Genomic DNA, 24,647 nt, shown 5'->3' on the forward strand with positions numbered 1-24,647 from the left:
CAGCCGTTGAAAAATCAATTAACTACAAAGAAGCGCGTCTGCATTCTGAGATGATACAAACACAACCACGAAGCCGAACATCGTATTCTTTGATTTAATATGTTACTATCACTACTTAGTATCATTATTATCATATTACCTATTACAATTTTTATTTTTAATCAACCGTTTAGGTTTTTTATTAACTTGCAAGTGGATTTTTCCTAACTGCTGGCCTTTTAGGTTTAGGAACCTTCTACCTTCTTAAGACTATGAACCTTCTTAAAACTTGAATTAAAACGCGATAGGCTGGCTGACTTTCAGAGATCGAAGGGAGGTACAGGACAATTTGAAAATAAACAAAAACTGATTATCACATTTTAATTACCTATCACAAATAATAAATAAATAATACAAGCGTAACATTCATTGTGTCTTATCATAATCAGTTAAAATTAATATTTGCAATAAATACAAAACGCGTTCGGTTACATCCTCTAATGACTTATGGGATAAGTTATTTGTTATTATGTTCAACAAATCTTTCTCTTTTACTATTTCCATTATGGTTTTATCGTTTCTCTCTTCGGGGGTCAAATACTTCTTAAGTAGTTCAAGTATGCGTTTGTCTTCATCTCTTGTCCATTCCAATGGTTCGGTTTTTATAGACTCGTCTTCGGACATGATAAGCATAGACATATCGGTTTCGCTGTTTTCCTGAACTTCTGTTTTAGTTATGGTTAATTCAGTTGTTTCTACTGGTTCCTGTGTTAAAAAGGAAGCTATTAATATTTTAAAAGTTTCCACGGATATAACAAAGTGCGCGGTGATTACAGTGAGATTGTCATATGCTTTATTGTAAGGTTGCTAGACAGTATAATTATTGTAAAAATCATGAGTTTTGTCATATGCTTTATTGTAAGGTTGCTAGACAGTATGATTATTGTAAAAACGCTATCTCATCATATTCAAGACAAACAGTCAGTCAGTCTAGTAATGAGAATTGACTCAAAAACATTTTTGGATCACACAACCTCGTTTATATGCTAAGTGAAATCAGTGAGGTAGTTAAAACGGTAAATCTTATATCTTTAAACGAGCAATTCTTGTATATATATATAATTGGAATCTCGGAATCGGCTCCAACGATTTTCATGAAATTTAGTATACAGGTGGTTCGAGGGCGATAAATCGATCTAGCTAGGATTCATTTTTAGAAAATGTCATTTTATTTGTGTTTTCCGGTAATAACCGATTTGGTGCAACGAAGTTGCACGGGTCAGCTAGTAATATATTATATAATATAGGTCCAAAAAAGGTTTTAAAATATCTCTTAGGTTATGCCCCGTGATGACGTCAGATTAGAACCAAATACAGTTGTCACCACCCTGCTCTTCCCGCGGGTGTCGTCCGAGGCGACTAAGGGATTATAATGGGGAATGATATCATGTAATATGGTATGTTCTCCATGTAACATTATACCATGTAACAGTGTAATGAGATCACCAAACCGTCTGTCCATGGTAAAACCCTCCCATTGGGAGCACCTTTAGTCCAGCTGTGGACTATTATAGGGTATTGATGAGGACAGACAGTGCCATTCTGCATGCAGAGCATTTTCCAATAATATGATTAATTAATTCTAGCTTATCTTCGTAGAGCTCAGCACTTATATCATAAATAAATGAGTTTTTATTTTAGAACGGAAGTGGCTTACATATTTAATAGTAGTGACTAGTTGTACTTGTTCTTTGTTTTCTCTTATTTTAGCTGATTTTTGCTCCTTATTTTCTTCATCCATTTCAAGGCCAAATTCTTCGTCACTGAAAATAGTTAAACACAAAGTTTCATTATACTGCACTTATTTTTTTTTTCTTATAGAAAAGTCTTATTAGGACTATGGAATCGATAAAAACCTTGGTTGTGAATCTCCTCCTCTAGAGCAACCTCTAACCAGGTTGCTTTTCTAATAATTTTAGATGACAATGTGACATGGTGATAACAAAAAAGGACACGCGGCTAAGTTTGTTGTGGGCTTTTGAACCATTGTAGCTTTAGCTTTAAGAGTACGAATATGGTTATCGCCATCATGTCACTACCATGTACACATTTCTCATGTAATGTGCGCGTCATAAGTGTCATCTTTTGGCCTGCTTGAATAAAGATATTTTTGACTTTGACTTTACATTTTTTAGTATTGTATATTTTTTGTGTTTTCTTTTATTATTCTTATTTTTATGTAACTTATTGGTTTTCTGCTTCAATAATTAAAATAAAGAAAAAAAAAATACCTGCAAGAATTGTCAGCCTCATAATCCATAGTAGCTGCCGTTTCTTCACAGACACTGTCCCTTGTTTCACATGTACTTTCTGTTAATCGACGCATATCATCCTGCTTCTCTTCACAGACACTAGTAGTTGTTCTACACGTACTCTGTGTTTGTTGGTAATATTCGCGTTGTTTTTTTTTTCTACAATTACAAATAGAAAATTTTTATTCGCATAAACATTATAAATACGAATGTGTAATGCTTGCTTTATGGTATATAATAATAATAATCATTTATTTCAGGCTTTACCCATAAAAATTTAACATCAGTTCAACAAGTACATCAGTTACAAAATTAAATTAAATGCAATTAAAATAAATACACGTCAGAAATGAATTAATTAAAAACTAAATTAAATCAAATCCAAATAAACCGAATCAAAATTAAAATTTAAAGAAGAAGAAGAAGAATAATCCATCAATACTAATTGCAACCTGCCTATCACAGCAATGTCGGAGGTAACGACAGTGCAGTCTAGCCGCAATCATCTTCAGAACTACATTGGAGCTATTCCGCACCAAAGACGCACACCACTTTCGCAACGTAGTGTGCAAACAATCCGTCCGCGCATCCGCAAACATACCTAAGGCGCTGAAGAATCGAGGCAGCCCAAACAACAATCTGAATACATTATTGTACAAGACGCGGACGTCGCTGTACCTTTTCTTAGAATAATTAGCCCACAGGCTGCACGTGTATAAGTGACGTAATATAGTTATAGTTATATAGTAAGACGTAATTTAGACGTAATATAGTTAGTTGAAAGTACGTAGGGTAACCTATGCTATTATTTATTACGGGATAACAAACGATTCCCAAGACGTTTGTAAGAAAATTGGTAATACAACGTGTAACGGAATTAGGAAATACTGGTGAAGGGTGCGTAAGTATATTTCATAAGAAGTCACCCTGTAAAAATATTAAATCAAAAGAAGAATATTTATTTTTTAAAACATTCTAAGTGTTTACTTATGACAACCCTATTGAAGATGAAAGAGTGACACACGCATAATAGCTGTATCAATTTCTATAAAAAAAACTATGGCAATGGTTTAATTAAAAATTATTAGTAGCGTTTCGTTTTCACAGTTGTCTCAGAGACAGTAAATAATGTACCTCTAAAGCCTCTGAAGTATTATTTCGGTTTTCATTTACACCTTTTAAAAATATTAAATCAAAAGAAGAATATTTATTTTTTAAAACATTCTAATTGTTTACTTATGACAACCCTATTGAAGATGAAAGAGTGACACACGCATAATAGGTGTATCAATTTCTATAAAAAAAACTATGGCAATGGTTTATTTAAAAACTATTAGTAGCGTTTCGTTTTCACAGTTAAGTCTCAGAGACAGTAAATAATGTACCTCTAAAGCCTCTGAAGTATTATTTCGGTTTTCATTTACACCTTTTAAAAATATTAAATCAAAAGAAGAATATTTATTTTTTAAAACATTCTAATTGTTTACTTATGACAACCCTATTGAAGATGAAAGAGTGACACACGCATAATAGCTGTATCAATTTCTATAAAAAAAACTATGGCAATGGTTTATTTAAAAACTATTAGTAGCGTTTCGTTTTCACAGTTAAGTCTCAGAGACAGTAAATAATGTACCTCTAAAGCCTCTGAAGTATTATTTCGGTTTTCATTTACACCTTTTAAAAACATTAAATCAAAAGAAGCATGTTTATTTACCATACAAACTTATTGAAAAATTTTTAATGTTCACTTATGTCAATCCTATTGAAGATTATTTATTTATTTATTTATTTATTCCCATCTCACAATTTTGTCATTACAGGAAAAAGTTATCCTAATACGACAATGCAGCATGTTATGTAAATTTTAATAATATATATATAACTATAATGTATATGATAAAATCCAAATCGCTATATTTGTGAGTTCACTCGGAGTGCAACAAAATAAATCCGTCTTCTCTGCTATTACATTGAGGGTACGGAGTGCGCGCGTCAGTGAAAATGAGATGAAAGAGCGACACGCGCATAGTACGTACGCTACGCGATGCGTACCTAATAAAGTGACAGGAGTCATTTGATTTTACTTTTGTATGTGATTTCTATCAAACAATAAACTATGGCAATGGTTTATTTAAAAACTATTCGTAGCGTTTCGGTTTCACAGATAAGTCTCAGAGGCAGTAAATAATGCACTTCTAAAGCCACTGAAGTATTATTTCGTATATAAAATTCGTGTAAATGAATAAATTGTAATATTCGTTGTATATACTTACGCATCTTTCCGTCGATGCGGGAACAATGAGAACACATATCGTGCTAGCTCAGGATAGTCCGCCATGCTCATTAACAGTTCGCAGCACATATCACAGGGTGAGAAGGACTTGCAGAAGAACAACTCCTTTATTAGCGCTAATATAGTGAGACGCTTTAAACTGTCTTGAACTTGCTCCTGAGGAAGAGGGAAAATTTTTGAAGCGAAAATTTCTTATATTTTTAGATGAGACAAAATCTCTGGACTCGCGATACCGTTACGAGACGCAGCTATTTGAATTTTTGAATACAAAATTAGATTTTACTAGGTAAAATCAACGCAATATTAGTACGACGAGATATAAAATAAATAAATAAATAAATATACTACGGCAATACACACATCGCCATCTAGTCCCAAAGTAAGCGTAGCTTGTGTTATGGGTACTAAGATAACTGATGAATAATTATATGAATAGTATACGTAAATATTTATAATATATAGATAAACACCCAGACACTGAAAAACATTCATGTTCATCACACAAACATTGCCCAGCTGCCCACTGCGCCAATCGGCCGTCTAAATTACTTCCACCAGGTGAGATTTCAGTCAAGGGCTAACTTGTAGTGAAATAAAAAATATATATGTATTCCCTTGCTCAGCTCGTACGACACCCGCGGAAAGAGAAGTGTATTCTGATCTTACGCAAAATAAGATACAAAAAAAAATATTACCTCAACTTTCTTGAGTAAACCATCCACGCAGTTCCTTATGAAATAATCTTTGAATTTTCCAATTTTATCTGCTTGTTCCGCTGTCAGGAATCCCAAAAACTCAGTGAACATGTCCGCTAGGTCGACATTGAATATTTTGAACAATTTCTCCGCCAATTCCAAAGCGTCACCGGATTCAGTGTTGAATTTTGAGAATGTCACTTGAAGGGTTTTTTTTACACTGGTATTTCTTATTATACTCGTCCGAGCTATTAATTTGGTTTGATATGTTATTGCCGACGCTAAAAAGATACAAGTACGAGTATAATTACTTTGCACAGTATTTTTTTTTTACTACGACAATACACACATTTTGTGTTATGGGTTCTAAGATGTGAATATTTTTATGAATAACATACATTAATACTTAGAATATACATATAAACACCCAAACACTGAAAAACATTCATGCTCATTACACAAACATATTCCAGCAGTGGGAATTGAACCCACGGCCTTGGACTCAGAAAGCAGGGTCGCTGCAAACTGCGTCAATCGGCCGTCAAAATTATTGTTTCGAGCTAAGATTCAGAGATTGGCAGTATAAAAAGGAGATAAGTGCTAGATTTCTGTGCATAAACTCGGAAAACGTAGCATCAGAAGTGGGATAGTTATACGTAGCATCAGAAGTGGGATAGCTTGACTGCCTATAAAAAATGTCAAAGTCAGCCGACTTTTTACTGTGTTATTTATATTTAACTTAGATCAAGAACGACCAAACAAAAATACGTGTGATATTACACAAAGTTCAGAAAGACAAAGAAAACGTTTTATACTGAATGGATATACCACAACGTATATCGGAGGGGTTAATATCGCAAAATACACTACATGTGGCATGGTGGCTATTTATATAACAAGTATATAGTTTATTCTTTGAAGTCAAGTGTTTCGCGGACCTTACTGCCATCGCTTAAAACAATATTATCCTAAAATGAAAGATTATTTGTCATACATTGACGTTCTAGATATAAGAATTATAATTCTGGAACAAAACGTCAACAACGTTGTAATAATACTGCTTTAAGCGATGGTAGTAAGGGGGAAGAGTAAGCGCGCGAGGTGTGCATTTCCTAAGGAAATACAAAACATTTGATTCTATCTAGATTTAGTTGCAAGGCAATTTTCCAAGTTGACACGCTACTTTCCAATCAGTTTTCACTATATCCACTTCGCTTAAGACTTGAATAATGTAAATCGGGCGTTAAGAAAAGTAAAAGATACATACCAAAGTCATCCATGCTAAAATCCGTCGATTCATTAATCAATTTATTCCCCATATCGCGATTTATGTCAAGTTTCTCCAATAGATTCGAGTATAAAACATTCGATAGAGTTTTAAAATTGTTCACTAACAGTTTCAACTTGTTCGTCATTCTTGGATACTTTTTACTAGTACATTCGCATTCTCTGACCTTTTTCTCTCTATAAGGTATGAAGTAATCAGTTATGTACGATTGCCTAATTTTACATATCCGTTTTAATATCAAGCAACATGGGCAATGTAGCGTCTTATCACTATCTTTTGAATTATTATTCGGCGTTATTACAATACAATTTTGTTTGATACTTATTTCTGCAATTTTTTTGTTATTTTCTTTAGTTTTATCACTTTCTATTACAGCTGGTGAACAAATAGGTTGCGTTGAACTATTGACTGTGCTAGTTTGTAGCCTTAGAGGCATCAACTGTGCCCCCGAGCTGGTATTTACAAGTGTATAAAGATTTGATGCTACGAGAAAATTTGAATCCGCCACACTGTCCGCTGTTGTAGCTATATGCACGTCAACTTTGTCAATAAAATTTGGTTTAGGAGTCTTTGGTATTAAATTGATGCGATTGCAGGATATGGGCTTTATGAAATCGATAGGTAAGGCTTCCTTTTGTATGGGCTCTATTGCTATCCCGGCTTGAACTTCGACACCCTGCGGAGCTTTTACAGTGTGGTATCGACGACTTGAACAGTGCTAAAAGAATTTTTCATTTATTTTACTACTATTATTAGTAAAGCTAAAGTTTTCATGGATTTTTGTGACTGAAACACGCGGGCAGGATGAATTACGTATCTCGCGACAGGCTTGCGACAGGCGTAAATCTCGCAATCACTGCTGTCGTAACTTTTCTTTATTTATTGTATGGAAAAGCGACGTTTGACAGCAGTGATTGCAAGATTTACAATTAACGCACATCTGTCGCGAGATACGTAATCACCCTGCAGAACGGCTGGACATAATTAGATAGAAATAGTAAGAGAAAATATTTATTCGAAAAACACAGTAAGGTACGAGTTTTTGGATTCCTGACCCCTAAACTGGGAAATCCCGTTTCGGATGAAAATTATGACAAAAATAAAATCATTACTGGCATTGTTAAAAACCGTAATAAACACAGACGAAATCGCGTCACATTTCCCGCCCGCGTTTTTCCCGCCTGCTGGACCTTTGCTCTCTCCCAATGTCAGGAATTTCAAATGGATGACAGATTTAAAATAGATCGCCGATATCGTTCTATCTCTTTCGCACAATAGGGTACGGATATTGTGCTGTGATAGAACGACATTGACCGCCTTGTTTAATAATCTATTCTTTAAATGCACGGGTTATAGATATCTGGCGATACACCATGTTATCATACACAGAGATTTTGTAGCAATAAATACTAAAATACTAAATGGCATACTTTAAGCTTAGCTTCTAGTTACCTACTATCACGAGCATAAGATATTTGCGTAAATCTCTTTCATTTTCTAGAATTCTTAATTCTAATATTTATTTATTTAAAATTCTCATTTCTTTAAAATTCTTAATTCTAATATTTATTTTAAGATGTGAATCAATTAAATAAACTAATATTATCAACTCGAAACGCTAGAAATAAGAAAACTTACTCTAAACCGTTTACTATTCGCTGCGAGGTATTTTATCCAGAGCCGGGGCATTTCCATTTCGGGATGTTCGTATAGTGTCATCTTTGGGTTGTATGGCAAGATTGTATGTCGCACCGGATCTATAGTTTTCTCCACAAAATATTTCTACAACAACAAGAAGCTTTATGTCAATTCTAAAACAAAATTCGTTCATTTCAAGTGGGCCCATTTTATGAGCGCTTTCGAAACGGTAATTATCTCTGATTGCAGTGACTCTACCACCGGTTCGGAAAGCAGAATCCACCGAGAGTTTGTTTGTAACGTAACACGTAACGGTCTCGGTTGAAAATCTACGTCAGGTACGTATAATGCATGGCAAATGCTTAGCTGTACACCCTTTCTGTCTGGTGTTACAGTCAGACATTCTGTTACTACATTAATATACAATGTACTGTTTGTAACACAACATAAATAAATGCATAGTAAAAACAAAAAACAGAAGAAAAAGGCGGCCTTATCGCTTAGTAGCGATTTCTGCCAGTCAATCTTAGGGAAACAGTTCGATAAAGTTAATTGGGCGATTGTGAAACATACCCCAAAATAAATTTGACTTTAGACTTACCACGATAGGATTACGTATATCTTCAGTTTTTCTCGCGGATTGTATGTGGCTTAATAAACCTTTAGGAGATAGCCAGGGCATCATGTGCTTGCATATCAGGCGGACAGTGATCATCAAGCCCCATCGGCGCCGCGGGTGAAGCTTTTGGGGCGGCTTGAAGATATCTGGGTTATTTTCTACGTACCACCAGAATTGTTCCAATCCCAGCACGATGAGTCTATAAGGGAGACAGAGACTATAGTAGTTACATTTTCTGCAAACTGGACGTATGCAACTATTACAACTTGGTCTCGGTAAAGATTAATAAATTGTTATTCAAATTTGCGTGATTGGTTCGTGCTACAATCTGGCATTCTATGGCATGCAAAATATAATAACACCTTAATTATAAAATTATTTTTCCATTTTATACAAATGTCAGAAAATTAAGGTAGCAAAATTAAATAACAATGGCAACTTTTTTTTTTAAATATATAAATAAATATACTACGACAATACACACATCGCCATCTAGCCCCAAAGTAAGCGTAGCTTGTGTTATGGGTACTAAGATGGCTGATGAATATTTCTATAAATAATATACCTAAATACTTATAATATACAGATAAACACCCCGACACTGAAAAACATTCATGTTCATCACATAAATATTTTCCAGTTGCGGGAATCGAACCCACAGCCTTGGACTCAGAAAGCAGACTTTTTTTTTTTTTAATTTATAGACGAGCGTTTGACTGCAATCACACCTGATGGTAAGTGATGATGCAGCCTAAGGTGGAGCGCGCTTGCCTAGAAGATGCCTATTCACTCTTGATTTGAAGGTACTAATGTTGTAAGAACTGGGGAAAATGGAAGCTGGAAGAGCATTCCAGATCGTAGCGGTGCGGATCAGAAACGAAGATGCGAAGCGCTTCGTACGCGTCCGCGGTATATCGACCACGTAGGGATGCAGATCCTTACGGTGCCTCGCGGTTCGATGGTAAAAAGGCGAGGGGGGAACTAGATCAAATAGTTCTTGAGCACACTCTCCGAAATATATCCTATAGAATACCGAAAGAAATACATGTTGAGCTATGCCGATAACTCTAGTTCTTCTACGGATCTCCTCATTTCTGATTTGATCACGTAGAGATACTCCTAACGTAGCTCTTTCCATCGCCCGCTGAGTGACTCTGAGCCTTCTTATGAGGCCCATAGCCGCACTATCCTTATATCTTTTAATGTAATATACTCACGAATCCTCCGAAGTCAGGTAGTTGTATCTCCGATGCGTGTTGAAAGATCGGAATGGCAACGGTGGCAGCATGTATGGGTATAGGAACACTGTGCTGTTGGCGACCACCTTTTTGAATAATTCGGGGAAGTCCCCGACATAGAGGCTGTTTCCTGCGTTACGCCGACGGCTAAAGATTCGAGTAAAAAATAATACTGTAAAATTTGGATATTATTTATAAGGCGGTCTCTCTTAATACTCTTTTATCTTTAATAGGCTTTTTTTTTTGCAAAAAATATTAAAAACGTACTGTACAAGCTTAACTGCCAGTTTTTACTCTTCTCGCGCCTGTATTTTTTTTTGTTCATTCAAGTCACATACCTCAAGGCTCGTGTTAAAAACACTGTCCGCACTTACATCAAAATATATCTTTTGTCTAGTCTTCTACTTTGCTTTTATTTTAAAATATCGAGTCATTAATTCCGACTACAAAATACAAAGAACAAATACAGTACTAAGTAGTTTTTATTAAATATGTTTGAAGACAAATGTGCTCTTAAACTGTAATGTTATGATATTATGTTACATGGTACATTCATTTGTATTTTTTTTAATAAACGCTAAATTTTTTTTTGTCTGTTACGGTAAAGGCTTAATACAATATACAATATACTTTTACAAAATTTACTTACCATTTTTCGACTTCTTCTTGAATAAATCTGAAATAAAAGTAAATTTAAAAATAATAAATTTTACCTTTATTAAATAATAGAACATTTAGGCGACTATAAATAAATTAATAGTAAATCATTTTGGCATACACACTCCTGCACTGTAAATTTTAATTAGTTTGTTATGCAAAACATATGGGAAATATCGTAAGTATTCATGACCATACACCATGATAATTTTTTTTTTAATAATCGAACTTTCAAGATAGTGTGCATTATTCTACTAGCCAAGCACTACATGTAGTGTGAAGCGTATCGAATGAATGCACACACGCAATCACACGCTTACGCTCACGCTCTTGCACACGCACAAGCTCACGTTTACGCTGACGCTCACGCACACGCAGTGACGTTCTTAGGGTTTTGAATTTGAGCAAGCCCAGTTACCTAAAGGACAAATGTAACTCGTCATGATCTCTAAGTCACCATTCTTGTTGTGCTAAATGACAAACCATATCAACAAATCTTTGAAAAACACTACGGTTAGGGTCAGCACGCGAATTATGATAAAGAAGTTTCTATGCAATGTTTGCCAAAATTAAAAAGTAATCATAGTAATCCCAAGTGTTTCTTTGAGTTCTGCTCTCTTTAATTCTTATGTTGCCTGGTAATTTATGTCGTAACAAGCCGCGTTCCAACCATTATTTTCATTAGAAAAAAAATATGCAGAATTGGCCTGTTGTTCGCCAATTATTTTTTGATTTCGCCACAGAAACAATTTGCACACAAATTGAGCTCATATTTAACAATATTTACTATAATTTTTAAGAAAACAAACCAGTAAAATGAACTATTCAACTCAAAAAAACAATAATAAACTCCTAACTAAGTAATTACTAATCAATAATAATGAATCTGTCAAGTGTCAACTAGTTGTAACGCAAACAATAACACGCGTGAAGTTGTTTCAATTCGCTCGCTGGTCATCTTCACCAACTTCAACTAGCAATCTGGCATTTGATCTCCATACTAAATTATTAAATAATCTAGATTGTCTCTGCTAAATACATTGAAATTTCTATGAGAGAGAGCAGTAAAATAAAAGCCACATATAAGCAAATGAGTGTGAGTGAGACAAAGCGGGGCATCCGCGGACACGCGAAGAGCGCGATAGTGACAGTTCGGCGCGGCGCCGCGCCGTTCGGCTGGTTGCTACCACAGAGACTACCTGCCAGAGTAACGTAGTGCTTGCAGTAAAGTAGACAAAGAGTATATACATTATTAAGCAAAAGTTAAAACATTGTATTTATATCCTCATTGCTATCAAGTTTTAATTATTTTGTTAATTTCATTTCGGAATAGTCGAGAAAATTTTTAAAGAGATATTTATTGTAACGCAAGCCCGGCTTTTCGGCTTGTATGGTAGTACCGCCACTGCGCACACGCTTACGCTGACGCTCACGCACAAGAACACGCTTACCTACCCCCAACTTATAACACCCCGCGCTAGGTAAAACTGTTTCATTATTAATGTAACAGTTTTACCACGCGCGGTGAGATACTGTTTTAATATGAACCGTTTTGTGAAAACGCTCCTCAGACTTTGACAGAACATATTTATATATTTTGTGTTAGTGAGTTAGTTATGGGATACAAATACTTACTCTACCATTTTCTTATTCTCCTCATTGTCTTTGGACACCGATGATTCCCAGCTCCTTATAAGTTCTATCGCGGAGGTCAGATTGCATACGTTTACCACTGACTTGGGTTTCGATGATAGAATTTTCTCGAACGTTTCCTTAAAAAACATAACTACGAGAGTGCTTACTACGATCGCATACAGAAGTATAAATAAGTATAAAACTAACTGTTGCCCGCGACTTCGTCTGCTTTTATTCAAAGGTATTTTAAAATCCTACAGGAACACTTTTTAGCCCAGAAAAATTTATCCTTTGGCCGTCTACAGGACGCAATCTGTTTCAAATACGCTAACTCATTATTTCTATTCGCCCGCTTTGTTCCGTTTTCGCAAATTTAATGCTTGGTTTGAATATTACAGTTTCTTATTAACGGTCGTCTTATATTCTTTTATTCGCTCGATAGATAATACGTGTATGTCTGTTTGTTTGTTTGTTACCTATGTTCGGCTCAACCGTTTCACCTTAATGGAATAAAATTTATTTATTATTTTTTCAGGGGAAACAAACAGTATTATAACACATAAAAGTAATGCGAAGTTTCCACGCGGTGCTGCGCTGCTGCTGGTAAAACAGTACAGAGCACGGGTCCCCTCCCACAATGAGAAGGGGTTAAGGCCTTAGGCCACCACGCTGTTCTAGTGCGGATTGGTGGGCGATGTAATTTATGCCAAAGAAAAAACACAACCAGTGGCTGTTACCGCACGCGGCCGTGAAACAATCATAATCTTTTTTGTGTTGGATTTTCCTTTTAACGGGTAAGGCAATAAGCTATATAACATTACGCTACTATTTAGGAGCGATCGATAAAAACTTTGGAAAAATTATTCTCACCGATCCTAAACGTTACGTAACTCTGCTAAAAAAAAGTCTGCGACAGCATAATATGACTGGTGATAAAAGACTAAGACACCGGGAGGTAGCTTTGCATCGTTCGAGTCCATGTAGGACTGAGGTGCGTCGATAATGCAGTCGTATTTGTATCGAAATACCCATCAACTCAATGTCATGATCATTGGTTGTTAATCCCTACTAATATAATAAATGTCAATGTAAGTTTGTTTGTTACGCTTTCACGCAAAAACTACTTAACCGATCCTTATGAAACTTTGTACACATATTCTTGGAAGTGTTAAAAGTAATATGAGATACTTTTTATCCCGACATTAAGCTCGGTTCCTTTGGGAGAGGAGATGAAAGTGTTTGAAGATTTTACACCATAGCTCCGACAAATTATAACCGATTTAAATAATTATTTTTGTACTATAAAGGTTATAATATGTGTTTAATTTTGCCCAAACCTTGTGTAGATCTGAATGTGGTTGGAGATAGAGGACAGAACTCCTCAGCGGACAGCAGCAAACCCCTCATTTAAGGCTGAGCGATACTGAATACTTTAAATTTTTTTTAAACTACAACTAAATTGAATGCCACAGCAAAAAACAAAATCAAACCCAGACGAAGTCGCGGGCAACAGCTAGTCGAATATAATTTTAATTGTTTCTTGAAAACGGCCTATTAACTATTTAATAAAATATCTGGCGAAAATAAATTTATAGTTATTAATTATTCACCCACTTTATAAATTTACTGTAACACTACCCTTTTAAGGTTGACTCATACGCCGGCGAAGTCGCGGGAGAGCGCTAATAAAACATAAGTGGTATTATGGTGACGGCCGATTGGCGCAGTTTGCAGCGACCCTGCTTTCTGAGTCCAAGGCCGTGGGTTCGATTCCCACAACTGGAAAATGTTTGTGTGATGAGCATGAATGTTTTTCAGTGTCTGGGTGTTTATATATATATTTTAAAGTATTTATGTATATTATTCATAAAAATATTCATCAGTCATCTTAGTACCCATAACACAAGCTACGCTTACTTTGGGTCTAGATGGCGGTGTGTGTATTGTCGTAGTATATTTATTTATTTATTTATAATAAAATATCTGGCGAAAATAAATTTATAGTTATTAATTATTCACCCACTCTATAAATTTACTGTAACACTAGCCTTTAAGGTTGACTCATACGCCGGCGAAGTCGCTGGAGAGCGCTAATAAAACATAAGTGGTATTATGAATTTGGATACATACCAAATAACCTTTGTACTTGTGCGCGTAAGACCAATGCACCGGGTGTACAAATAGTTGCAGGAAGTTCGAAGCAGCTAGCTGTACGTGCATTCTCAGCTGCTGCTGTAATATGCTCACTTGATCGGGTGACATCTAATTATTTAAAAAAAGGTAATTAGATCATCAACATCATCAATGTAAATATTTGTTAATATATATATATATATATATACAGTGTAAACTCTTTATAACGAAACTCGAGGGACTGAGCATTTTTTGTCGTTATAGAGAGTTATCGTTATATGGAGTGAACAAAAAAAAACAAGACAGCAACAGTGGATTGACTTAGTTCAAAACGCCTTCCAACGTCACTTTTCTTTTCTCCCTTTTCAATCGCACGTATCACACAAATTTTTTCGTCAACACTAATCGCTTTCCGTTTACTGGCCATGTTAACAGTTTCAAAGTAGGTTTACGACTGATAATACGATAGGTACCCAGTATGCTTGGTCGAAGACCATCACTTCCGAGAAAACAATGCGTTATACTGCACGTGTACAAGGCAATTAAGGATAACAAAAGCTAGACCGACCTCGGATGTTTCGGAGCTTCAAAGTCTTTTGTTACCTGATAACATAACATAAACAATAATACCGATAATAAATATTTACTGTCTACAAATATGAACACATTTCTTCGTAATAGAGAATGGCGTATCGCTATAAAGAGTGTTTCAATATGTGAGTTTTAACGCAAACCAACCAACTTGGGCTCACTCCAACGTTATAGGGAGTTTATCGTTATAAAGGATAACGTTATAAAGAGTTTACACTGTATATATATATTTATTTATATCTTATTTTATTTATCTCTTTTAATTATTTATTATATTAGTTATTAGTAGTATGTACTTAAGTGTGTAAATTTATGTATTGTTTATTTTAATTGCGATTTTCCGTCTCTCATGTTTTGTTGTGTACTATCGGTAAGGTTACCTGGCAGAGATCACTTTTAGTGATAAGGTCGCCTTTTGCTTTTAATTTTTTGTTTAACTATATTTGTAATTTCTCCTTTATTACGCAATAAAGATGTTTAAATAAATAAATAAATAAATCATCGTCATGTTTCAAAAAAGAAGTCAAAAAACATTTAAAAGTACGGCATGATACATTCATTTTTTTTTTGTTAAACTTTTTTCTTCGTTATGTAAGTACCTATTTTAGGGGGTTTTTTTTCTCTTTTTCATTATAATTATCTTTAGTTTTTTTTTTTTTAATAGCGGGCAAACGAGCAATCGCCTGATGTTAAGTGATCACCGCCGCCCATAAACATCTGCAGCACCAGAGGAGCCACCGATGCGTTTCCGGCTTTTAAGGAATAAATAAAAATAGTGGATTACATATTAATCCACTCTTTTAGGGAACAAGAGTCTTCGGCCAGGGTATGCATAAAGCAGATTGACAGCCGGTTGGCGCAGTGGGCAGCGACCCTGCTTTCTGAGTCCAAGGCCGTGGGTTAAATTCCCACAACTGGAAAATGTTTGTGTGACGAACATTAATGTTTTTCAGCGTATGGGTGCTTATCTGTATATTATAAGTATTTATTTGTATTATATTAAAAAAAATACATGCATCAGCTATCTTAGCACCTATAACAAAAGCTACGCTTACTTTGGAGCAAGATAGCGATGTGTGTATTGTAGTTGTATACTTATTAAAATAAAAAAATATATGCCATAAAATGGAAATCCCCTCGAATACGAGCTATATTAAATAATATATAAAACGAGCTATATAAAATGGGTAGGCAGTGCTTTTGTGCATGTATGAAGTGCACGCCACTGCAACTAGTTATTATTAATATTCCTTAATATTCTTAACTATGATATAAAATTGCTACATACCTCCACAATGTTACCCACTTCGATGTTAACTTTGAGCGGCTGGGGGGCCAGTAGTTGAAGCAAAGACGCTGGAGGCTTTATGGAAGACTGTTCCGGTTCCGCCACTGGATGCTCTCGCTCCTCTACTGTTATAGTAACCATTCCGCTGGCTGCACTGAAACAACCATAAAGTTCAGTCAAATAAGGTGGAAATAATTATAATTCATTCATTCATTCATTTTATTTATACTCTTCTCAGAGAAAATTTACAGAGATACAAATACAACAGCATAATGAGGTAGAACGTACAATTTGGCGGCCTTATCGCTAAATAGCGATAAGGCCGGCAAAGGCATACAAGAAAATGCTATAAGAAATAAGTAGGTGGTACAACAAACATTAGTAAATATTAGGATTTAAAACTAAATTAACATAAAATAAACATAAAGCATAGTACATTTTACTCTTTATTTGCACACAAAAAAATACAGAAAATGAATAAAGAAAAAACACAGACGGAAGCAGTATGTCGTAGATTTTTTTTTTTAATATATTCATTTATCTCTTTTGACTTCAAGACTTACTGTTTGACTTACTTTGTTGTTATATCCAAAGATGCAGTGCTGGGTGTTTCAGTCTTAGGAACCTTTGTACTGTCTAATGTAGACCCTTGTTTATCCTTGTCCCGCTCATTTTCCGCCTCTATCTTGCCAACAGAAACCCGGGACACGATGTTACTCGATTCAAAAGTTATTTTCGACGCTATGTTAGCGGGCTGGGTTTCATCATCAGATAAGGGTTCTTGCTTACCTTCCCAGTGAGGTACCTTGGAATAAATATATATCTTATATATATAAAAATTAACTTATATCTTATATATAATAAACTTATATCTTATATATATATAAAAATGTTATGTTGGTTTGTGTACGCTTCAAAAACTGAAAAAGTTCTGCACCGATCGAGCTGAAATTTTAGCACGATATATAATACGCATTAAGGATTGTTTTTACCTATTTTTCTCAACCATTCAATCACAATGTGCCACAACGAAGCGTGCCAGAGTACAGCTAGTACTTTTTAGTTCTTTGGCCTTAATCTAAATAATAAAAAATAATATTGTAAGCATAAAAATAAATTTGTATTGAGTTAAAAAAATCATTTGATGTCATTTAAATAAGAATAAACCAATTGAACGTGGCATAACGTCGGAATATGGACGTTTCGATTTCTGGTAAACAGTTGTCAGGTCGGAGGGTAGCATAGGCTACTTTTTATCATTGAAAAACAAAGGATGTCCACGACATTTGTAAAAAAAAAACATAGTAAACGTGGACGAAGATATTGATTAACCTGGCTAAGTTTGTTGTGGGCTCTTCTCAGACAAGGGCGCATTGGGAATCCTCCTAGCTTTAATTTTAAGTTAACGAATGCAGTTATCACCATCCCCTAAGGACATTAGTAAATATTTTAAACCATTAAGTGTCTACAAGAACAATACTTCCTTTTACAATCCCATCGTTCGCATGTGCCGCCTTTATAATGATTTAGTATCAAGTAATCATAATATTGTCATTTTTTAACAAAAGGATAAATATTTTTAAAAATCAAATTATTAAGCACTATTCCACATAATCTTTAGGGAAATAATATATATATTATTATTTAAGTGTTTCTTTTTTGTTTCAACTTTAATTTTATCTTAACTTTCTGTTTAATTTAATTCCAAGTTGTGTATACATACTTTGGGTTGTAGTTTAGAACAAAACTTGTTATTACTTATATTTAGATCTACTTTTAGTTATTACCTGTTTTGTGTACCTAATAACAATAAACAATAAACAATTAGTGGTAACATGTTATATGTATGTACGCTTCATAAGTGCCCGTGATATGGTCACCATGAAATAAAAAAAATTTGTTTTTTTTTTTTTTTTAATTGGAATAAGTTTGAGAAATAGCCGTGTTACCTCAGATTTTCTCTGCAACTTGGCACTCCTCGTATCCACAGCGCCATTGTTACTCTGACTCTGATCACTCTGCGTGCTGGAGAGCAGCTGGTTCTCAACGCCCTCGGGCATCACATTCATCAGTTCGGTCACTAAATCGTTCAACTCCTTCTTCGATATTTTTATAATGCTCTTCTCTAACGCATCTTCGTCTTCGTCATCTGTAACAACAAAATAATCGTAATAAACCATGAACGATCGGCACCTTTAAGAAACAAGTGAAGGAACACTACTAGTCTGTATCGGCCGGGCATTGATGGGAATGATCACTGTATTCTATTTTGTTTATAACGTATTCTACATATTTGTGAGGGTTCTTTTTTTTTCCTTAATTATGTATTTATAGTAGAGTATTTGTATGTTTTTATGTTTGTATATATGTATGGAATGTATATTATATTTTTGTACATATCTTTAATATGTTATGTTTAATATGTACTATGTTGTGTGTTGATTTTATGTTAATTTAGTTTAAATATTTCACTAATGTTTGTTGTACCACCTACTAATTTCGTATAGCATTTTCTTGTATGCCTTTGGTTGCCTGGAAGAGAGCCGTAAAATTGTACGTTCTACCTTATTGTGCTGTTGTTTTTGTATCTCTGTAAATTTTCTCTGTGGTGTACATTATAAGTGTATTCATTCATTCATTCATTCAATGAATGAACTTATATTTTGACGGGTGCACTGTTAAAACTTTTACCAAGATTTCAATTGAACCTATACTAATTCTGCATCGTCATCAACCAATTTATCGCCCCACTACAGCGCACGGATCTCCTCTCATAGGCCGTAGTCTACCACGCTGACCAAGTGCGGACTGGTAGACTTCACACGCCGTTGAGAACATTATGGAGAACTCTCTTGCATGCAGGTATCCTCACGATGTTTTCCTTCACGGTTTAAAGCAAGTGATATTTAAATTGGCTAAATTAAAAACGCACATAACTCCGAAAAGTATATATGTATATATATTACAGTTATATATTAAGATTTGTATATTTATGTAATGTTTATATCTTATTTATTGCACCCACCTACCAGTGGCGTGCACAGGGTTTGCGACCAGGGTATGCATAAAGCAAGTAAATTACATAAAAGGGAAAAATTTCCCCTTCAATACTAGTTATATAAAATAATTTGGGTATGTAGTGCTTTTGTGCATGTATGAAGTGCACGCCACTGCCACCTACCCACTTTTCTATTTGTCATCCTTATATCTTTGGTTGCCTTGAAGCAGTGGCGTGCACTGGAGTTCTAGGACTGGGCTATATTTCAATTTTAGGGTATGCAGTGCTTTTGTTCATGTATGAAGTGCACCAAATTGCACTCTCTTGCTCTATGTGTACATCTCTGTAACTACTTTTTTCATTGGTGTACAATAAACGTGCATTCATTCAAAGGTCAGTGGTGCGTGCCGGGGATCGAACTCGGTCTCGGCGAAAGGCCGGCGAAGCCTTACCCACTAGGCTATTACAGCTTCACTAGGCTAAGATATGCATGTTAAATATTTTGTCTTGAATCACTCTATCTATTGCTGGAAATTGTTTTAAAATCATTTGCGTAGTTTAAAAGATCTAAGTGTACATACAACAGTAGTTACTTTGTTTCAAATTCTGTTATCATCGTCATATAAACCCATTATCAGCCCACTACAGGGGTCTCCTTCCACAAAGAGAAGGGGGTATAGGCTGTACTCCACCACGCAGGCCCAGTGCGGATTGGTGGATTTCACACGCCTTTCAGAACATTATGTAGAACTCTCAGGCATGCAGGTTTACTCACTTTTCCTTCACCGTTGAAGCAAGTGATATTTCAATTAATTAAACAACGTGCGTAACCTAGAAAAGTTAGGAGTGTGCGCTGGGATTCAAACTCGGCCCCCGGATAGTGAAGCCGAAGTCGTAGCCACTGCGCTATCATCGCTCCTAACTAAAGCTATAAAAAAAGTATATGCTATGTAAGGCTATAAAAAACATACTTGCATCAGGGTCTGCCGCAACATTGTACTCCGGATCTAATTCATCGTCCTCCTCATTGGTTTTAGATTCTGGGTTCAAGCACTCGCTCAGAAAGTCATTCCACAGATCATCCACATCCGGCATTGGGAGATCATCCGGAGGTATGAAAGAGCTCTCTATATGCTCTATGGGCGTCTCTGAGAGGCTCAACTTGGATCTAGTGCGGAGTGCAATTGTCGCTTCCTCTTCTAGTTCCAACTTCTTGCGCACCGTTATTGAAACATCCTAGAAAAAAAATAGTGTGTTCGTGTAACCTTTACGCGCGATCGAAGTAAAATTTTTATTATTGACGACCGAGTGGCGCAGTGGGCAGCGAGCCTGCTTTCTGAGTCCAAGGTCGTGGGTTCGATTCCCACAACTGGAAAATGTTTGTGTGATTAACATGAATGTTTTTCAGTGTCTGGGTGTTTAACCACCAGAACAGACTAGAGAAAAATCGGAAATAATAAATTCTCAAATTGCCCCTACCGGGGATCGAAACCGGGACCTCCAACTTGAAACCACCGCTGCGTCAGGGAGTTTTTTTTTTAATTCCATTACAAGTTAGCCCTTGACTGCAATCTCACCTGGTGGTAAATGATGATGCAGCCTAAGCTGGTAGCGGGCTAACCTGTCAGTGTAGTCATACCCCTAATCGGTTTCTACGCGACATCGCACCGGAACACTAAATCGCTTAGCGGCACGTCTTTGTCGCCACGGTGGGTAGGCAGCTATTTTGTGCAAGTATGAAGTGCACGCCACTGGTTGTAACTAGCCACGGCCAAAGCCTCCCACCATATAAATATATAAGGCTGATAATATTAAACACTAACCTGTGGCACTTTAAAAGGTCCATCTTTTACAATCGCAGGGCTTTCTTTCTTTTGGCTCAAAGGTGTGGCCGGAGTACGTGGCTGTGAATCCAAGTCACTGCACGATTCCATGCAATGATCGTCGTCACTCTGAAAAAATGTTAAACATTGAATACTTACTTAGTATTAAGGCGAATAAATAATGCGAAAGAGTGCTCGTTTGTTTGACCTTCTTTAATGCCCTAGAAAGGTATATTATGAAAAATAAGCTTAATTTGCTATACTCCGCGAACAGCAGGAGATTATGCTTTTCGCATCTGCTTTTTTTTCTGCTTAGAATAAAAAAGTGGGTAACATACTGTAGCGCGGTATTAATTCCGATTTAAATAAATAGTTTTATCATACAGCAGTAAAATACTTTTTAATTCATGCCAATTGGAAATTAAATTTAGAAGTTACCGCAAGTTTCAGAACTGCACCTAAACAACACAGTTATTTTTAGTGATTAATAAAGAAGTTCTTTCTAAAAACTACATCCGATTTAAAAAATTAGAACTAAAAAATATCTGTAGTTTTATTCTTCAAAACACCTTAATTGAACGCCACATATCTGCCAAATAATAATAAAATTGATTTCCATTAAAACAGTTAATATACAGGACAAGAACTGCAGTGCACTTCATACATGCACAGAAGCACTGCCTACCCAAATTATTTTTTACAACTCGTATTGGATGGGAATTTTTCCATTTTATGCCATGTTCCTGCCAAGTCGCGGGCAACAACTGGTATATTATAGAACAGTAGGTTTAAGCTAAGACCAAACCAAGGAGTCTAACATGCCTCCGCATTGGCGAGCGAATTAGCGACCTGAATACGAGTGTATTGAGGACACAGGTTAGACGCCCTGCAGGGCTAGCACGGGTAGGAGACAAAAATTCTATACCCGATTTTATCCTCTGACAATGGATATAATTAACGTGTCAACTTGCTAAAGTACGGGAACATTATTTGGATATTATTTCAACTTGTTCTGAGAGTTTATATAGCTGTGGGAGAAGTTAAATTTTTATGTTTCCCCGGGGATAAAAATGCCTCCTGCCCATGGCAACCTTGCTGGTGTGATCTTCGTTTTATATTTACATCATCATGCGTCGGTTCATATTCCTCGTCATCTTCATCGTCGGGCAGTTCTTGAGCAATCAGGGCTGTAACTTCAGGCCTGGTCTTCACTGGTATGTGCTTTATGGGCGTCAACTGGATGGGCCAAGGTGGCACGCGCGGAGATACTTTCATTAACTCCCTGTGTAAATCAAAATTTAGTTAACATCCTATCATCTACGCTGCTCAAATTACAGATAACAGGTTAGGATCCCCCCCAAGACCCCCCCCCCTCCTTTCAAGCGGGGGGGGGGGGGTCTGATTTCGGTCTCCGGCACCTCTTCATTTTCGGAGTACTGTGAGTTTTTAATTGAAAGCAAATAAAATATCACTTACTTTAATGGTGAAGGATGACATAGTGAGAAAACCTGCATGCCTGAGTTCTCCATAACATTCTTAAAGGTGTGTGGAGTCTAGTCATCCACACTTGGCCCGCTGTGTGAACTACAGCCTAACCTTCTCATTCTGTGAGGCCCTGTAGTGGGCCAGTAATAGGTGATGATGATGATAAAGATGGCAAAGATCGCTGCTAAGCGATAATGCTGCTTTTTGTGTTCTACTATTTTCTTCGTGTTTCTATGTCCTTTTTCATTTCAGAGAGAATCAAAATTTTAGGCCGGATGAAGATACTGTCAACAGCCAGTTTTGTTATACTTACATGTACATAAATTAATTTTTAAATATGTTTTGATTAGGTACCGACATTACTTTTACTTCTTTACATTTACAACTTAAAGACTCTCTTGAGGCCATTTTATATATTGCATGAACAACTGTCTGCTACTCTGCTTTAAGATACTCTAAGAATATGCTATTATTGTATTATACTTTACTCACTTAGCTTTAGCCCTTGTAAACTTTGGCTGGAGACCATCCTCAGCACCAGAATCTTCTTCCTCCCGCAACTTCACAAAGGCCAACACATGGTCATTTGTCACTACTTTCTGAAAATACAAGTTTTATATGATATTTAAGCTGTAAAGGAACCAGGGAGTCTAATTTCATCACTTGAACAGGTATTATTTTAAAATTGCTTGTGTTAAATAATTAATTATTTTTTGAGATATTAAAACTTTCATAAAAAAAAACACTGGTCCAAGTAACCGGAGTGAGCCCACAGAGACAAAAACAATAATTTCCTAACATTGAGCTGGGGCTGAGAATTTCTTAGTAAGAACTCTCAGAAAAAATATTAGTAATAGAAAATAGGGAATTGTTTTAGTGCTATATCTAGATGGAGTTAAGACTAGTTAATCGGTAGAAAAGATATACAGCTTAGAAAACTATGTCTCACATAATTATTACCTTTAAAATTTTCTTAACGCTGATATCATCTAAGTTATTTTTAATAGCCAAAGCGTGCAAGTTTTTCTCAGTTTCCAATGTGTTATCTGGTAGATCATGGTCCACATCGCTGCTACTTTCGCTGTATAGTCTGCAAAAAAACATAAATAGTATAATATAATCATAATAGGTTTCGATTTTGATTATTGTTTTATGGCCAGTTGAAGAACACAATTTTTATTCAACTTTTAAACACTTCTGTATGTCACAATAATTATTTGTACCTTCTTAGGCATGCATTAGAATAAAGCTGTGATAAAAAAATTAATACACATACAAACAAACAATAATAATTATCTTATTATCATCCCAGACTATTAGTTTAGAACTTTAGCAGTTAAGAAACCTAGTAATGAAGGCTCTTAGATTTGAATTCTTGATGAGTCATCAAAAAAAATTACAGAAAATAAAAAAAAATCTATCTATCAAAACTGTGTAGTGAGTAGTCTTCTTCGAAATATTTATTTTAAAAATTGCGCAAACTTGAAATTTATGTACTCCTTCGGCTAACACGTTTTAGTGAATAATTTAATATGTAGACCCTGTACATCAATTTAATATGTTTGCAAATATTGCCCAACTTATTAAAAATAATTAATACTTACCGCTTGCGTTTTCTACCACGAATTCTTGGTTTACTTTTTGAAATACTTTCCGTAATTGTAATATCGGGCACATGCTTTCCTTGACTATTATTCATTTCAAACTACAAGCATTTTATTTTCTAGAAAAGAGAACTACTGTTTCATATTTTTTTATGAATATAAGATTAAAGTCTCCGTAATAATCTAAAACAAAATAAAAATAAATCGTCCAGCACTCAGACAGATGAGACAGACTACAGCACAGGTTTCCAGAGTATCAACGACAGTCAACTATCAAACAGGCACGTCAGGAAGCACCACTATGGACAATGCCTACTACCTAGACAATACCAATTGCCACAGATTAATGACTTTTAAACGAAGAATCT

General features: G+C 35.5%; 1 protein-coding gene across 2 annotated transcripts; it reads right to left on the reverse strand.

Annotated features, from left to right (window-relative positions):
• Nucleotides 1-346: 346 nt before the first annotated feature.
• LOC120633233 lies at nucleotides 347-24,544 on the reverse strand. 2 transcript variants are annotated; one of them, XM_039903387.1, is made up of 21 exons: nucleotides 24,280-24,543; nucleotides 23,636-23,765; nucleotides 23,168-23,274; nucleotides 22,313-22,472; nucleotides 21,191-21,319; nucleotides 20,339-20,603; nucleotides 18,319-18,518; nucleotides 16,945-17,174; nucleotides 16,370-16,523; nucleotides 14,488-14,619; nucleotides 12,358-12,494; nucleotides 10,715-10,741; nucleotides 10,045-10,212; nucleotides 8,810-9,026; nucleotides 8,209-8,352; nucleotides 6,550-7,288; nucleotides 5,283-5,563; nucleotides 4,568-4,743; nucleotides 2,271-2,450; nucleotides 1,697-1,802; nucleotides 347-744 (listed from the first exon to the last, which is right to left on the reverse strand). In XM_039903387.1, the coding sequence occupies exons 1-21, from the start codon at nucleotides 24,372-24,374 to the stop codon at nucleotides 406-408; spliced, it is 4,116 nt and encodes a 1,371-aa protein (XP_039759321.1). In that variant the 5' UTR covers nucleotides 24,375-24,543; the 3' UTR covers nucleotides 347-405. The 2 variants fall into 2 exon arrangements, with proteins under 2 accessions (XP_039759321.1, XP_039759322.1); XM_039903388.1 differs by lacking the exons at nucleotides 347-744; nucleotides 1,697-1,802 and having other exon boundaries at nucleotides 2,324-2,450; nucleotides 4,564-4,743; nucleotides 24,280-24,544.
• Between the last annotated feature and the right edge of the window lie 103 nt (nucleotides 24,545-24,647).

Source organism: Pararge aegeria, chromosome 21 (genome assembly GCF_905163445.1).
Source record: "Pararge aegeria chromosome 21, ilParAegt1.1, whole genome shotgun sequence".
Taxonomy (NCBI): Eukaryota; Metazoa; Arthropoda; class Insecta; order Lepidoptera; family Nymphalidae; genus Pararge; species Pararge aegeria.

What these genes read in the sequence shown, in the direction of transcription:
- LOC120633233 (XM_039903387.1), bottom strand. Translation starts at nt 24,374, where the DNA reads ATGAATAATAGTCAAGGAAAGCATGTGCCCGATATTACAATTACGGAA. An exon ending in AGTTGCAGAGAAAATCTGAG is followed by an intron (nt 17,175 to 18,318) that starts GTAACACGGCTA and finishes ATTTATTCCAAG; the next exon opens with GTACCTCACTGGGAAGGTAA. An exon ending in CAAGAAGAAGTCGAAAAATG is followed by an intron (nt 10,213 to 10,714) that starts GTAAGTAAATTT and finishes TCGAATCTTTAG; the next exon opens with CCGTCGGCGTAACGCAGGAA.